Source organism: Diabrotica virgifera, chromosome 3 (assembly GCF_917563875.1).
Source record: "Diabrotica virgifera virgifera chromosome 3, PGI_DIABVI_V3a".
Classification (NCBI taxonomy): Eukaryota; Metazoa; Arthropoda; class Insecta; order Coleoptera; family Chrysomelidae; genus Diabrotica; species Diabrotica virgifera.
In genome coordinates this window covers 39,079,296-39,094,440 of record NC_065445.1, presented here as the reverse complement: position 1 = coordinate 39,094,440, position 15,145 = coordinate 39,079,296, and the positions used below count along the sequence as shown (strand labels likewise).

General features: G+C 33.8%; 1 protein-coding gene across 2 annotated transcripts in view; it reads left to right on the top strand.

Annotated features, from left to right (window-relative positions):
• The window catches only part of LOC126882802 (myrosinase 1-like), an 85,333-nt gene that overhangs the window by 849 nt on the left and 69,339 nt on the right, over positions 1–15,145 (top strand). Inside the window, exons 2-4 of one of the 2 annotated variants that reach the window (XM_050647867.1) lie at positions 364–455; positions 5,372–5,626; positions 12,177–12,485. In XM_050647867.1, the coding sequence (XP_050503824.1) occupies positions 364–455; positions 5,372–5,626; positions 12,177–12,485 (656 nt within the window). The remainder of the gene's footprint in view (positions 1–363; positions 456–5,371; positions 5,627–12,176; positions 12,486–15,145) is intronic. The other variant, XM_050647868.1, reaches the window with a different exon arrangement.

Below are 15,145 nucleotides of genomic sequence, written 5' to 3'. Positions count from 1 at the left end.
TCTAGGTATTAAAACTTTTTATAATTATATTCGTACTAGAAGTTATAGTTTTCTTTGCGGTAGCGTTTGCATCTTTAAATATTTAATAACTTCAGGTATGTACTCTTTTTTGTTCTAATTTAGTTTTAAACATGTTTCCTCAAAATTTTATCTCCGCTGTTCCAGTTCTTGTTCTGAATCCCTTTCAGTAGAATCTCTGGACCAGAGTCTAGAGCAGACCATCGAGCCTCTCTGATGACCCCTAAGGAGGGTGAAACATACATAAGATGATGATGGTCCTCTCTGAACGAATTGAAATATAAGATTTCTGCCATTTAAAAAAAACTTAATAAAATTAATGTGCATTACCTCATAATTTTTTAGGACATCCACAGCCAAAGAAGAATTTCCTAAGGATTTTTTATTTGGAATTGCGTCAAGTGCTTATCAGATTGAAGGAGGTTACAATGCAGATGGTAAGCAAGACCTATTTTAATCTGTTTTTAGTGTTATTGCTAAATACAATGTTGAGTGGAGACAAGCTCTTGAAGAAAAAGTTTAAAACTTAGGGCCAGTACTTTTTGACCGGTCTTGGCTAACCGGGGATTAATCGGGACAGATTTAAGAATAACAGACTTAAATGAAATTATAATTATTATTATAATTATAGGTAATAATTATAATTGAATTCCAGATTTAGCGATACGGCTCACACTCCCTCTGAGGGGAAATTGACTCATCCCAGATATCTAAGGTAAAAAAACGATTGAGCTCTGGTGGGACTCTTTCCGTGTTATGGAGCCCTAGGTAACTTGGTATGCAGGTGTATCTCCCAAAAATTTTCGTACACATCTGGCCGTTGCGAATAGTACTGCTTTCTGCATGGTCTTATAAAGATGTTCATTAAGACCTATATTTTTTATGCTTTCGAGGAGAGTCTTCGGAATGACTCCAGTAGTAGACATAATAATCGGTATTGTCTGGGTACTTTGCATTCTTCATTGTCTCCGTATTTGAATTTCTAGATCTCTGTACTTGGCGATCTCTCCCTTAAAATGTAGTACGTAGATTATTGTGGTTACGAATCGCCACATCAATGAGTGTTGTTTGTCTCGGTAATTTATTGACTACTACGAAATCTGGTCTATTGTGTGCCAATGTTTGGTCTGTGAGCACAGTGCGGTCCCAGTATAGCTTGTAGTTGCCATCCTCAAGCATACTCTCAGGAACCTATTGATAATATGGGAGATGGTCCGTTTGAAGAAGTCCCAGATTGATAGCTATCTCTTGATGAAGGATCTTTCCAACTGAGTCATACCGTTCCTTGTATTCAGTTGCAGCAAATGCCTGGCAGCCCCCGGTAATATGTTGGATGGTTTCTTGGGCTTGAGATCCATATCGACATCTGTCGTATTTCAGGTAATTTCTTGTTGGTATGACCTGATGAAATAAAATTAACTGACTGAGGATATCCAGATTCGTCGTGGGGTGCGCCAAGGGTGTATTTTATCACCATTGTTATTTAATTTATATAGTGAAGCCATCTCAGAATTAGCGTTGGCCGAAGTCAATGAGGGCCTAATAATAAACGGTGAGCCACTTAATAATATGTGCTGACGATACCGTACTTCTAGCGGGAACACTGTAATAAGTGCAACACCTTGCTCAACAACTAAATATACATTGCAACGATTATGGACTAAAAATAAATTTGAAGAAAACCAAGTTCATGGTATTTACAAAAGCACAAAACATCAGAGTTAGACTAGTACTGGATAATACAGAAATTGAGCAAATATCTTCGTACAAATACCTTGGAGCATGGATCACAGAAGATACTGATCAGACAAAAGAAATAAGATGCCGCATTGAAATTGCACGATCCATTTTTAACAGAATGAGGAAACTTTTCTGTAATCGCAATATCAATATAACACTCCGGATAAGAATTCTTCGTTGTTATATTTTCTCCACCCTTTTGTATGGGGTTGAGGCATGGACACTAAAACAATCCAACATTAAAAACCTGGAAGCATTCGAAATGTGGTGTTATAGACGTATTCTGAAAATATCATGGACAGATCGTAAAACAAACGCACAAGTGCTCGAACAACTAGGAAAACAATGCGAAGTTTTAAATTCCATAAAAATCAGGAAGTTCGAATACTTGGGGTACATCATGAGAGGTGAAAAATACGAACTATTAAGGAATATAATGCAGGGCAAAATCAAAGGCAGAAGAAGCGTAGGAAGACGTAAAATCTCGTGGCTACGCAATCTCCGTGAATGGTTTGGATGCAGCTCAATTGAACTATTCCGGCGCGTAACCAACAAAATTATAATTGCCAGAATGATTTCCATTCTCCGATAGGAGCGGAACTTTAAGAAGAAGAAGAATAACCTGATCCTGAATGGCCAGTAATGAACCTTCCGTATAATCTTGGCTAACCTCATTGGGATGTCGCCCGTGCAAAGGTTTACCCATCCAGGTGCGCATTTTTTCGTCCTTAGTGAGGTGGTTTATGCTCATTTCTGGTTCCCTCAGTTTGATCGGTGTTGTGTCATCTACTGCGCAGATAGCGCGATGTAGAGTAGATGTCTCAGCCTGCATCTGTAAATAACTCCTTAAATTAGCAATTTGTTTATTTAATTGCTCACCTATATCCATACGTCCTCTTCCTCCTAAATTCCGTGGTAATGTCATTCTTTCTACTGCACTTTTAGGATGGTGTTTTTGTGCATTTGTTAGGTGTGTTCTTCCTTTTCGCTGAAGATTTTCTATGTCCGTTTCTGTCCACTAAACAATGCCAAATGAATAGCTAAGCGCGGAACAAGCGTAGGTGTTTAGTGCCCTAAACAAATTTCTACTGTTAAGGTGTGAGCGAAGCTGTTGTTTTACCCTCCATATAAACTCCGTAGTTATCTCAGTTTTCATTTGTTTATGGTCAATTTTCCGCGTTTGCTTTACTCCAAGATATTTATACATATCGTTTTCACCCATGGCCTCGATGTTCTGTTCTGGCCATTTTGCATATCGAATCCTCCGGGCTGTACTTTTCCTCTGACTATATTTAAAATACGACACGTTTCTAGTCCGAAGTGCATACTAATATCATTAGAAAACTATTCTACAGTTTTTAGCATCTCATCGAGTTGGTTTCGAGTGGAAGCCATTAATTTCAAATCATCCATATATACAGTAGATGATTAAGCTTCGCCACCATATTGTTGCTATTATTTTTGATGCTACAACCTGCGTCTGTGGAGTTCAATAGGTGAGATAGTGGGTTCATAGCTAGACAGAACCACAGAGGACTTACTGATTGCGATATTTTCAGTTTCGATGTTATTTTCACCAGGTATTTGAAGGTGAATTCTAGTCTTCCACTCCGTCATTATATTATGCTCTAAAAAGGCTATATTATCATCGACTTTATATATTCTCAATATATCTATAAGCCATTCATGCGGCACTGAATGAAAGTAATTGTTTCTTAGGGCCGCGGCCGGTAGACCGATTTCTGTCCCGATTTAACCCCGGTTAGCTAACCGGGGTTTAATCGGGACAGAAAGTACTTACCGGCCCCCTAGTGGGACAAAAACAGAGTATGTGGAATGTTCTTTTAAATATCAAGTTAGTGTAAATAAAATGATATCCTTGGAATGTGAAAAGTAATAGTTTTAAGTACCTGGGATCGGTTTTACAGAGTAATGGAGAAATATATGGAGATGCATGCAGTAGGATTAGCTGGATGGATGACGTAGAACGAATCGAGTGGTGTGTTGTGTGACATAAACAGCCCATTGAAGCTGAAGAGAAAATTCTGTAGAACTGCCATATGACCAGCTATGATGTACGGAACATAATTTTGGACAGTAAAGAAAAGAGGAACAACGGATGCACGTGACGTAAATGTGAATTCTTAGGTGGATGAGTAGAGTGGAAAAAAGAATAAAATTAAGAAAAACAATTGTAGTGGAAGTTTAGGAATTGCATAAATTGATGTTAGACTGAAAGACCATAGGTAAAGATGGTTTCGTCATATTCAACGTCGAGAAGAACCCAATATGAAGAATTGTTGAACTGTGGGTTCCTGGAAGAACCAGTAGAGGAAGACCAAGGAAGACCTGGGGATAGACGCTTAGGCAGGACATATCGGTAAAGGGCGTTGATATTGCTATCACTTCTTTTCTTCCTTCTTCTTTTTGTATAGACATGGCTCTATCTGTTTTTTCAATGTGCCTCTAGTCAGTTGTCATTCCATCGTTTCCGTGGTCTTTCCACTGATCATCTTCCTATTGGGAAACCGTCTCTCTTTGTCCTTACTACTCTATTTGTAGTCATTCGGCTTATGTGGTCATTCCATTATATTCTTCTGTTTCTTACCCAGTTATAAATGTTATCCACCTTGCATCTCCATCGATCTTTCTTACCATCCTTGTCTTACCATCGATCTTTCGAAGGGTTTTCATCTCCGCTGTTTCGAGCAATCTTTTTGTCCTCTCTGTGCCGGGTCGTGTTTTTGCCGCGTATGTCATAATTGGTCTGATGAATGTTTTGTAAATTCTATCTTTAATTTCTTTTCCGATATTTTTATTCCTCCATGTTGTGTCATTCTGGCAACCTACGGCTCTGTTTGCTCTATTCACTTGATCTTTTCTTAATATTTGAGAATAGAAATTTAAGGAGAAATAAAATTAGGGTAGAAAATCCTGCATGTGGATAAGTGCACAGAGAATGATTTACTGAATAGTTTACACCTTCATTTTTTACATTTATTTTGATTTATTTTTTTATTTATATATTTACCTTTCATTTTGATTTTTTAATTTTAATGAACCTATTTTGGATCCAAATAGGTTCATTAAAATTAAAAATCAAAATATAAGGCAAATAAATGTCAAAATGAAGGTGTAAACTATTCAGTGACCACAGCTATATAATATAAGGTATATATATATAGCTATAATATAAGGTATAATATATTATATAGCTGTGGTCACTGAATAGTTTACACCTTCATTTTGACATTTATTTGCCTTATATTTTGATTTTTAATTTTATAACTGGGTGTGATAGTATTTTTAAAGACGAATCATACGCTACAAGTTTTTGCTTGACAGCTATTTTCAACTTAAGGTTAATTTCCTGTAATCAAATGAACTATCCTCTCATACAGAATGCACATCACAAAGACTGACTTTAAAGTTCTTAACTTTAAAATGTATAAGTTTGAATTGTCATTATAAATGAATCAAATAAAGCGAAATATAAATCGAAACGTCAATAAGGTATTTTTAATTAAAATTATTGATCAGTTTCTATGAAATAAAGTAGAAGATATTAAATATGTTAAATACATTTTTTTAATAATCTGTTTTCCATTTACAGGAAAAGGAGAAAGCATTTACGATTACTATACCAAAACAAAACATGCGAGGTTTTATAACAATAGTAATGGAAATATAGCATGTGACTCGTACCACAAGTGGAGAGCAGATGTGAGGCTTCTGAAAGATTTGGGTGTCCAATTTTACAGGTTCTCAATATCATGGAGTAGAGTTCTTCCCAAAGGGTATTCTAACAAAGTAAATCCGGACGGTCTACGATATTATAATGATTTAATAAACGAGTTAAAAAAGAACGGTAAATATATCCAAATAGGTCAGGAAATGAAGCTGAGAAAAAATAGCAAACCTCCAATTTTTTCGTCCAGCATCGATTTGTACAAAAATTTGGGATTAGGCTCATTTTACCCTCTAGTTAATTTTCTATATTAAGCTGTTTTACGCTTTTGGTTTTTTAAGGCTGAAAACTACCCCCAATTGTAAAAAAAATGTAAAATAATATTTTAAACTTTAATATGGTCAACATTTCATTTTTGTTAGTTAAATAATGATTGATTTATGCTTTAGGATATAATATCATAATATTTCAACCCTTAAAACAACGTAAAGAATATTTTTTTTCTTGGAATTCATTTTTTCATCGATTTCCATGACTAAAATTTAATGAAAAAGTCCCACCCCCTTGATGAAGTGGCAACCACCCCAAAGATTTTAGCGTACAGCGGCATGATCATTGAAAATATTTATTGGGCTATTCCCTACCTTCTGTGAAAATTTCAGGTAAATTCATGCTGGACGGAAAAATTGCGAGCCAAAATGTTTCATTTTCTGGCCTAAAACTATGTATTTCGTTTTTAATTGATTTTTGAAAAAATTGTACATCCAGTTTGATTTTTTTTGGATGTTTCTGCGCCCTTTATCGTATCTATTTCCAGTTGAGAATTTCTGATTTTCGTCGCAGTTTTGTGGACAACTTTTTAGACGTTACTCTTTATCTCCGAATGTATGACCTGTACCTAGATCCACTATTATTATTTCCGTATGAACTAGACCGCTTTTTTGCCTGTTTCTAATCCGTTACTAAGCAAAACTAAAGAAAGACAATGGGTAACCCCAAGCAGAGCCTGCTCACCTCACATAATTAGATACTACGACTGAGCATTAAAAACACTTCAAAAACTAAATAACAAAAAAGCTTCAGATGAAAATGGTATATCAAATGAATTGAAATATGGTCAATTAAAGGATCCCCCAAACCAACGCGAAACTTTCGCAGCCGCAACCTACGCGGAATCGCGGCGAATCGATAGACACGGCGGATTATGAACGTGTTCAGACCACTTTGCGCGGAATCCGCAACGGTCGCGGCAGAACAGCGTTCCTTTCACGAAACGCTGCATGCACGGTTTTTTCCGCTACCGTTGTAGTTTCGCGTGTTTTAAAATGGTTGTTACAGAAAAACTCATTGAAATTGTTAAACAATATCCTATAATATATGATTTAACGGACGAAGATTATAAAAATATAAGAAAAAAAGGTAAAGTCTGGAATAGTATAGGGTCAGAATTAGGAGAAAATGATAAGTTTTCATTATACATATATTATAATATTATTATTAATTTGCTTGCATAGAGATTACGCCCACTTAAAAATTTGGTCATTTTTGATGTCTTGTATTTCCTAAACCTGTTGGCCGATTTAAAAATATAATTTGTTCATATTTGTATGGCGAACAGTCGCGTCAGGTTCCGCGCCTATGTGGGAAAGCCTTGTCCGCTACCGTTTCGCCTGCGAATGTTCCGCAACGAAAAATTCGCGTCGCAAAAGTTTCGCGTCGGTTTGGGGGATCCTTAAAGTGAATTAAAGGCAATTTACGTTTTATTTCGATTCAGAGGCAAGAAATAATCTGCAGACAGCGCTGTTTCTAGTATAACCTTCGTCAGTACAGATGCTTGCCCGCCTCTGAACCAACACAAAACGAAATTGCCTATTTAAGGGAAATTTAAAAATTGTAGAATCCATTCCGTTTTCTATTTTCGTCGTCTCTATGTCTTGTAAATTGTAGAAGGCAAAGATTCAGGATATTAACAGAGAATGGTTCTAATAAGGAAAGTTTCAGATTTAAATTAGTGTATATTACGTGTGTATAAACTCTTTTATTTAGTTCAATAATTTGCGTCAAACCTTTAGACGTTAATTTGACTGCCTTTTCTCCAATGCAAATGAATGAAAATTTGCAGACAAATGCATTCGCGGGAACAATACAGGAATAGTCAATAAAACATGTTTTTTATAAAATAAAAATGTATACCATTTTTATTCAGTTGCAATGCGAAGGCAAAACAATCTTAATTTTCAATTAGAATACGGAGTGCAGTCCAGTCCCTTGAATCGCGATTTTCGGCTTTTATTGGAGCCTCATCGGAAAGAACGTAGGCACTTGTTTTTTATGTTTATTAATTGTTTAAATAAAAAAAAACGATTTTCTTGGAAAATGCTTAAATTCTCTTGTTTTTTACAATGTAAAAATTTGAGACTTTTACGGATTGAAGCTAACGATATGAACTATACATAATTTCACTTTTTACGTTAATTGTTTACGTTATGCTTCATAAATATACAATAAAGTTTAGTAGTAACATAAAGTATGTAAAATATGTTTTATACATATTTTAATAAACATGACGATATATTTTATTGAAATTTGTTTGAAAAGTGCAAGACTAAAAAGTAAAAAATAAAAAATATGAATAAAATTTTTTTTAAGAAACGCTTTTCTTTAGTTACGAGTAACTAAAATTAAAAATATTATAAAAAAATCAACTAAAAAGCAAAAAATGAAAAAAATTGAAAAAATCTAACACATTCGTTAAAGAAAAACGTGGGGCGAAAACCGTTTATTCGGTGAAGACGCGCCACGCTTTTCTTTGACGAATGTGTTAGATTTTTTAATTTTTTTTTTGTTTTTTGCTTTTTAGTTGACTTTTTTATATTTTTAATTTTAGTCATTCGTAACTAAAGAAAAGCGTTTCTTAAAAAAATTTTTTGGATATATTTTTTTTTTAAATGTATTTATTCTGTATCTGAGACCTTCCTATTTTTTTTCTGAAATACGGTGTAACAAGATTATAAGACACAACTAATTACTAGAAGAATGAATGGCAAGTGAAATAATCTTATTCTTGAAAAAAGGCGATAAGGAACAACTTCTTCCTCTTCATGTACCATGTCCTTTCAGAACGTTGGTTACAATCATAGCTATCTTAATTTTAATGTTGTTCTGAAGCTATTTTCTTGTGGCATTTTTTAATCAATTACTTTTAATGGGAAATAAGCCACAAATTTACCATAATTTTTTTATTTAGCAACAACATTTTTGTTTATTTTAGTAGTATTTTGTATTTTGACAACCAAACCCGATTTGGGCTTCGAAACATTAATAAAATCATTTTTACGGTAAAATTGTGGCTTATTTCCCATTATCTAAATTTTATTCACTGCCACTCCAAACAGCATACTTGTATCAACACCATACTAATCTCGCAAGTTCTTCAACCATGAGGTTCTTCTACGTCCTGGAATGCGTTTGCCTGCTATTTTTCCTTGCATAATATTTTGCAGAAACCTATATTTGGGAACTCTCATTACATGTCCGAAGCTTTCTCTGCTTGATGCTTTTTATAACCTCAGTAGTCTTGCTGAGACGTTCTAGTATTGTGGAGTTTCGCATTTTTTCTACCCAGGAAACTTTTAAAATTCTTTTATAGCACCACATTTTGAAAGCCTCAAGGCGATTTAGATCGATTTTATTTACAGTCCAGGACTTAACACCATCAAATAAGACCGAAAACACGTAGCAGCGAAGTAGGCGGATCCTCAACGGCAATTTTAGGTCTCTGTTGCATAACACCTTAAACATCCTTTTAAAAGCGGCTCTGGCCTGCTCTAGCCTAGATCTAATTTCGCCGTGACTTTCTGCGTTACAATTTAATTACTGTCCAAGGTAAACGATTTTATCAACTTACCCAAGTTTGGTATTATTTACATATATAGACGGTTTTATATGCTGTTGTTTACTTATTACGAGTATTTTGGTTTTCCGTATGTTCAGATCAAGACCTGCCTCCCTACAACTCTCAACGATACTTCTTGACTAGAAGCTAAAAGTAAAGTATCGTCCGCATATCGCCAATTATTGATGACTTCATCGTTCACACTTATTCCTTCTTCTTTTTCAGAAAGTGCATATCTGAAAATTCTTTCGAAGTAAACGTTGAAAAAGCAGGGGTGACAAGAGGCATCCCTGCCGTACTACTCTTTTAATATTAAGAGCCTGTGATTTCACACCATCTACTAAAACTGATGTTTCATTACAATATAAATTTGCAATTATTCGAATATCTCTGCCGTCCAAGCCAATGTCTTTTAGAGCTTCGATCAATATAGCCTGCTTAACACGATCAAATGCCTTTCGGGAGTCTATAAGATAACGGTATGTGTCTACAGATATATCTCGACATCTTGGAGCAAGTACGTTCATCGTTCATCCCAAACAATGCCTTTTCGTTCCAAACCCATTACGGAAACCAAACTTTGTGTCACTTAGGTATTCCTTGCATTTATTGTAGATACGACCATATTATATTACCTTCAGAAAAAGTTTCAATAAATGGTTCAACAAACTGATGGTTCTATAATCAGCACAGGTTTTTGTTGTTGTCTTCTTAGATAGAGCTATAAACAGTGAATTGGACCAACCATTACCATTAGGTAGTTGTACGCTGGTATAAATGGTATTTAAAAACGAAGTTCTAGCCTCTAAAACGTTGCTATCATTTATAAGCTTATATATTTCATCAAAAATGAATAACCATTTTCCCATTGTGAAGGTTCCCATTGTTTTCAATCTGGTAGGATGTAGAGCAACACTTTTGGTGTTGTTTTGTGTGCTATTAGATTGAAAACTTAGTCTTTAGTGTTTTTTTTTATATATTTCAGTTGAAATTTTATCAGGACCTGTCGCTCTGACATCTTTTGATGATTGTATGTGTATGGATGGCTCTTATTACCTCAGAGCGTGTTATTAGGAGTCCGTCGCAGTAAGGTATCGATTTGCTTACCCTTAACACTAGAAACTCGGAGGGGCCAATTTGGCACCTCTTGCGATTTGAAGTTATTGTAGTTTTTTTATTTGAGGCAATAATAATTTCATATTTTATGACTTTTAATATTTTGATACAAAGACTTATTTAGCACAAAAAATATTGTTTACTAAATTTATTAAATGGTTTTTCTAACAAATTTACCATAGAAGTCTAAAGGTGCCAAATTGGCCCTGTGTAAGTTATTATCATTTTCTGGGAAATTCGACGAGCCTTTTTTTCAAATTCCTGTCGGATGGGTAAAATTATATTTATGTATGTTTATTGTGTAAATGGTGTATTGGTACTGATCATCTACGTAATAAAGATAAAATTGTTGGTGAACACAAGTGATTACAAAGATACAATTGTGGGTGTAGAGGACCAAATGACGCGTCTTTATACTACAAAAGTAACTTCAAGACGATGGCCTATGTACGTGTTTTATAATACTCTTGACTTGGAAGCAATAAATGCATGGATTATTTATAAAAAAATAACTGGAAGTAGACTCAGTCTTTGTAAGTTTATTCTTCGGCTGTGTGAAGAATTATGGGCCCCATACCTTGCCTCCCGAAATCTGGAACTACGCCTAGCAACACCAGGTCTACCAACAACTATCACTGTTACTATCCAAAAACGACAAAAATATCAGTTGAAAATATGTTGTAAAGGAAATCATACTGTCAATCATTGCCGCGGCTGTAACAAGGCAATGTGTGGCAAATATCAAAAACTGCAAACTGTATCCCGAATTGTGTTCCGAATGTTTTTGATAGGCAGCGAATGTGTTAAACAATGAAAGTAAAAAATAAAATCAGATTCTATCGTCTAGAGTAGATTTAATTTCTTTTTTAAGCTGAATTTTAATTGATTAAAGAACGTGGGGTAAAAAAGATCCCTTCCGGCTTTCTAGGTAGGTAAGCTAAGCCCGACTTTCTAGTGTTAAACTACTTGGTCGTAACAGCAAATTTACTAAAATGTAAATTAAAGCTGGAGGGTCAGATAATAGAAGAAGTAATGACGTTTAAATATCTAGGCATCACACTATCTAGCTACCGAAAACTCGAAACCGAAGTGGAAGATCTAGTAAATAGAGCAAACCGAGCCGTAGGTTTCCTGAATGGAACAATAGAGAGTAATAAAAATATCGGAAAAGAAATGAGAGGCAGAATTTACAAAACAGTCGTCAGACTAATAATAACATACTAGGCAGAAACACGACCTGAAGAGAGTAGGCCCAAAATTTCCGGCCAGTGTTTTTAAATGCATTCTTTAGTGTCGAATTCTGAGAAAACTAATAAGTATTTTTGAAAAATTTAAACGCAGAATGAAAGAATACATTATTACCGAGGGCCCAAAGCCCCTAAAAACTTCTACAATGTTTACTTCAGTTAGCGACAGGGGTGAAAAAAAAAAGAAAAAATGTGAGTGACTGTAATTTTTAAATATCTCATTCAATAGGAACGTTTTGTTTATTCTAAGGGAATTTACCTTTAGACATGGATCGCAGTTTCAGTTGTTCCTATACTATTATTTAATGCATTTATTTATATATTTAAAATTTAATTATTTAAATATTTAAACGTGCTAATGTCATTAGAATTATTAGGATTTTAAGCCACAGGCTTAAGACTATATTCTCTCCAAGATCTGATCCCTTGGTTCTAAGTATTCAATTTATTTTAATTGTTATTATCTTTAAAGGTATTGAACCAATGGTCACTCTTTACCATAACGATCTCCCTATGCCTCTACAAGAAATTGGAGGATGGACTAACCCTTATACGGCATACTACTTTGAAGACTACGCTAGGTATATGTTTAGTTATTTTGGAGATAGGGTAAAATATTGGATAACAATGGAAATGTCTTCAAACGGTTATGGAGACGACAAATATCCACCCTTCATAAACCAGCCTGGTATTGCGAACTATATTTGCCAACACGTTATGTTATTGGCACATGCTAAGGCTTATCATTTATATGATGCTGAATTTAGAAAAAACCAACAAGGTAAGCATTAAAATTAATAACGACGCTTCGAAAGGATTGTTATCATTTAAATAACGGTGGTTGGTTATTCAGAAGTTTCATAAGTTCTACATGCCACATGTGTTTTTAAACAAATAATATTGTTTAATATTTTATCAAGAAACTTTTAAACAAAAACTAAGGTTATGAATAATTTGTTTAGCGTGTATTTGGCAAGCATGCTTTAAAGTTCTGGGGAATGTTTGTAGATATCTCCATATGTTTCGTGGACTGCAGATCTGACCCCATTAGAACCATTTCATATTATGTTCATAAGCGAAGCGTGAGATATACAGGGTGTTAGTAAATAAGTATGAAAAACTTTAAGGGGTAATTCTAAATGAAAAAATAATGGTAGTTTGCTCTATAAAGGTATGTCCGCAAATGCTTTGTTTCCGAGATACAGGGTGTTAAAATTTTTATTTCAAACTGCCATTTATTTTTTTTTTAACTTTTTATTTTTATATTGCTATAAGAGATATGAAAATTACATTTGGTAGGTTTCAAGAGGTAGTTATTGTGCATTTTTTTGGCAAACAAACAATTTAATATATATATCATTGGCGCGCCTATCGGTAATCGTCTGAATTTTTTTAAAGTACGCCACTGAGATATTTCAAATTAAAAATTATTTTTGTATTCGTTTAGTTTAAGAAAAATAACCTTTCTTGTATTTTTTCCTGTGGTGCACCGTTTTTATGCGAAAAAATAAAACATCTTCAAACGTATTTTTCATTTTTTAATACATTATCAAGAACTCTCTAATATAATAATACCAAAGTAGAACAATAACAGAAAATATTACTAAAAAGATTTTAACTAGGTGCAAAGCTACAACAAATGTGCAAGATTACCTCCTTTAAAAGTGACAGAATAATTTTATATTCACCATTGGCGCCCGTACAGGTAATGGTCTGAATTTTTTAAAGAAAAAATATAGTACGCCACTGAGAAACGTCAAATTAAAAATCATTTTTACATTCCTCGTTCAATTTACGACAAAAAATCATTCTGGTGTTTGTCCATATGCGGCGCCGTTTTTATACAAAAAAATAAAACATCTTAACGCTTACAAATTATTCGAGGTAGATTCCATATGCATAGAAACTTATTTCATGTAAACGTTAAGATATTTTCAGGTAAATAGGGAAATAGGGAGAAGTGTACTTTTGACTATTGTACTTTTGTATTTCAGTCTTTACATTTGTTAAGATATTTTATTTTTTTGCATAAAAACGGCGCCTCATATGAAAAAGACAGAAAACTATTTTTTGTCGTAAATTGAACGAAGAATTCAAAAATGATTTTTAATTTGACATATCTCACTGGCCTACTATTTTTTTCTTTAAAAAATTCGGACCATTACCCGTACGCACGCCAATGGTGAATATAAAATTACTCTGTCACCTTTAAAGGAGGTAATTTTGAACATTTATTTGTTGTAGCATTGCACATATTTTCTGTTATTGTTCTAGTTTGGCATTATTATATTGGAGAGTTTTTGATAATGTAGTACGAAATGCAAAATACGCGCAAAGATGTCTTATTTTTTTGCATAAAAACGGTGCACCATATGAAAAAAAGACAAGAAAGGTTCTTTATCATAAATTAAACTTGGAAAACAAAAATAATTTTTAATTTGAAATGTCTCAGTGGCGTACTATTTTTTTCTTTAAAAAGACTATTACTCGTAGGCGTGCCAATGATGAATATAAAATTGTTATTTGTTTTCCAAAAAATGCGCAACATCTACCTCTTGAAACTCACAAAATGTAATTTTTATAGCTTAAAACGTCTTAGAGCAATAAAAAAATTCGCAGTTTGAAAAATAAAATTCAACACCCCGTATCTTGGAAACGAAACATTTGCGGACATACGTTTATAGAGCAAACTGTCATTATCTTTTTATGTAAAATTACCCCTTAAATTTTTCATACTTATTTATTAACACCCTGTATACTCCGGTGTAATCTTGGATAACTTCATAATCCTTCACGGTAGTCTTCCTAATATTTACCAATTGAAAAATATGTTGTGTGTTATAATAAATATGTTCATTTATAGTACATAGCAATTTTTTTGTGAAACTTTGCGGACTTCAGATATATTTTGCTTATTTCGGCAAAAATTTTTGTTTATAAATTCTTGATTAAGATGGAAATCCACTGTCCTCATTGTTGCTTAACCTAACATTAGAATTTGCCATGCGAAAAATCTCATCTGTGATGTTTTAAGCACTTTCTTTTCTGCTTTGGTCCAAATATCCCAGAGCCTCCATTGCTGCTTAGTTTGTGAATTATTTTACTAACTAGAACTTCTATTTTGCTGTTTCTGCTTTATCTACATGTCTTAGCTTTTCTGTCAGTTTTATCTTATAGATTTATCTCTTAAGCTATCGATATTATATTTTATTGCTTTAGGCTTGGAATTAGCGCTAATTTCATTCTTGGTTTGTATAGTATTTTTATAGTCAATAGTAACTTTAACTGCCAACATGGTAATGGTCATAAAAACATTATATACTAGGATAGGTCGTTGCGCTTTTTGTTTTTTTTTGTTTAGTATATTCTTTTTCACCTGTATTCACAAAAAATATATGGTTCTTTTCATGAGCATTTTTCAGTGCGTCACAAATGATAGAA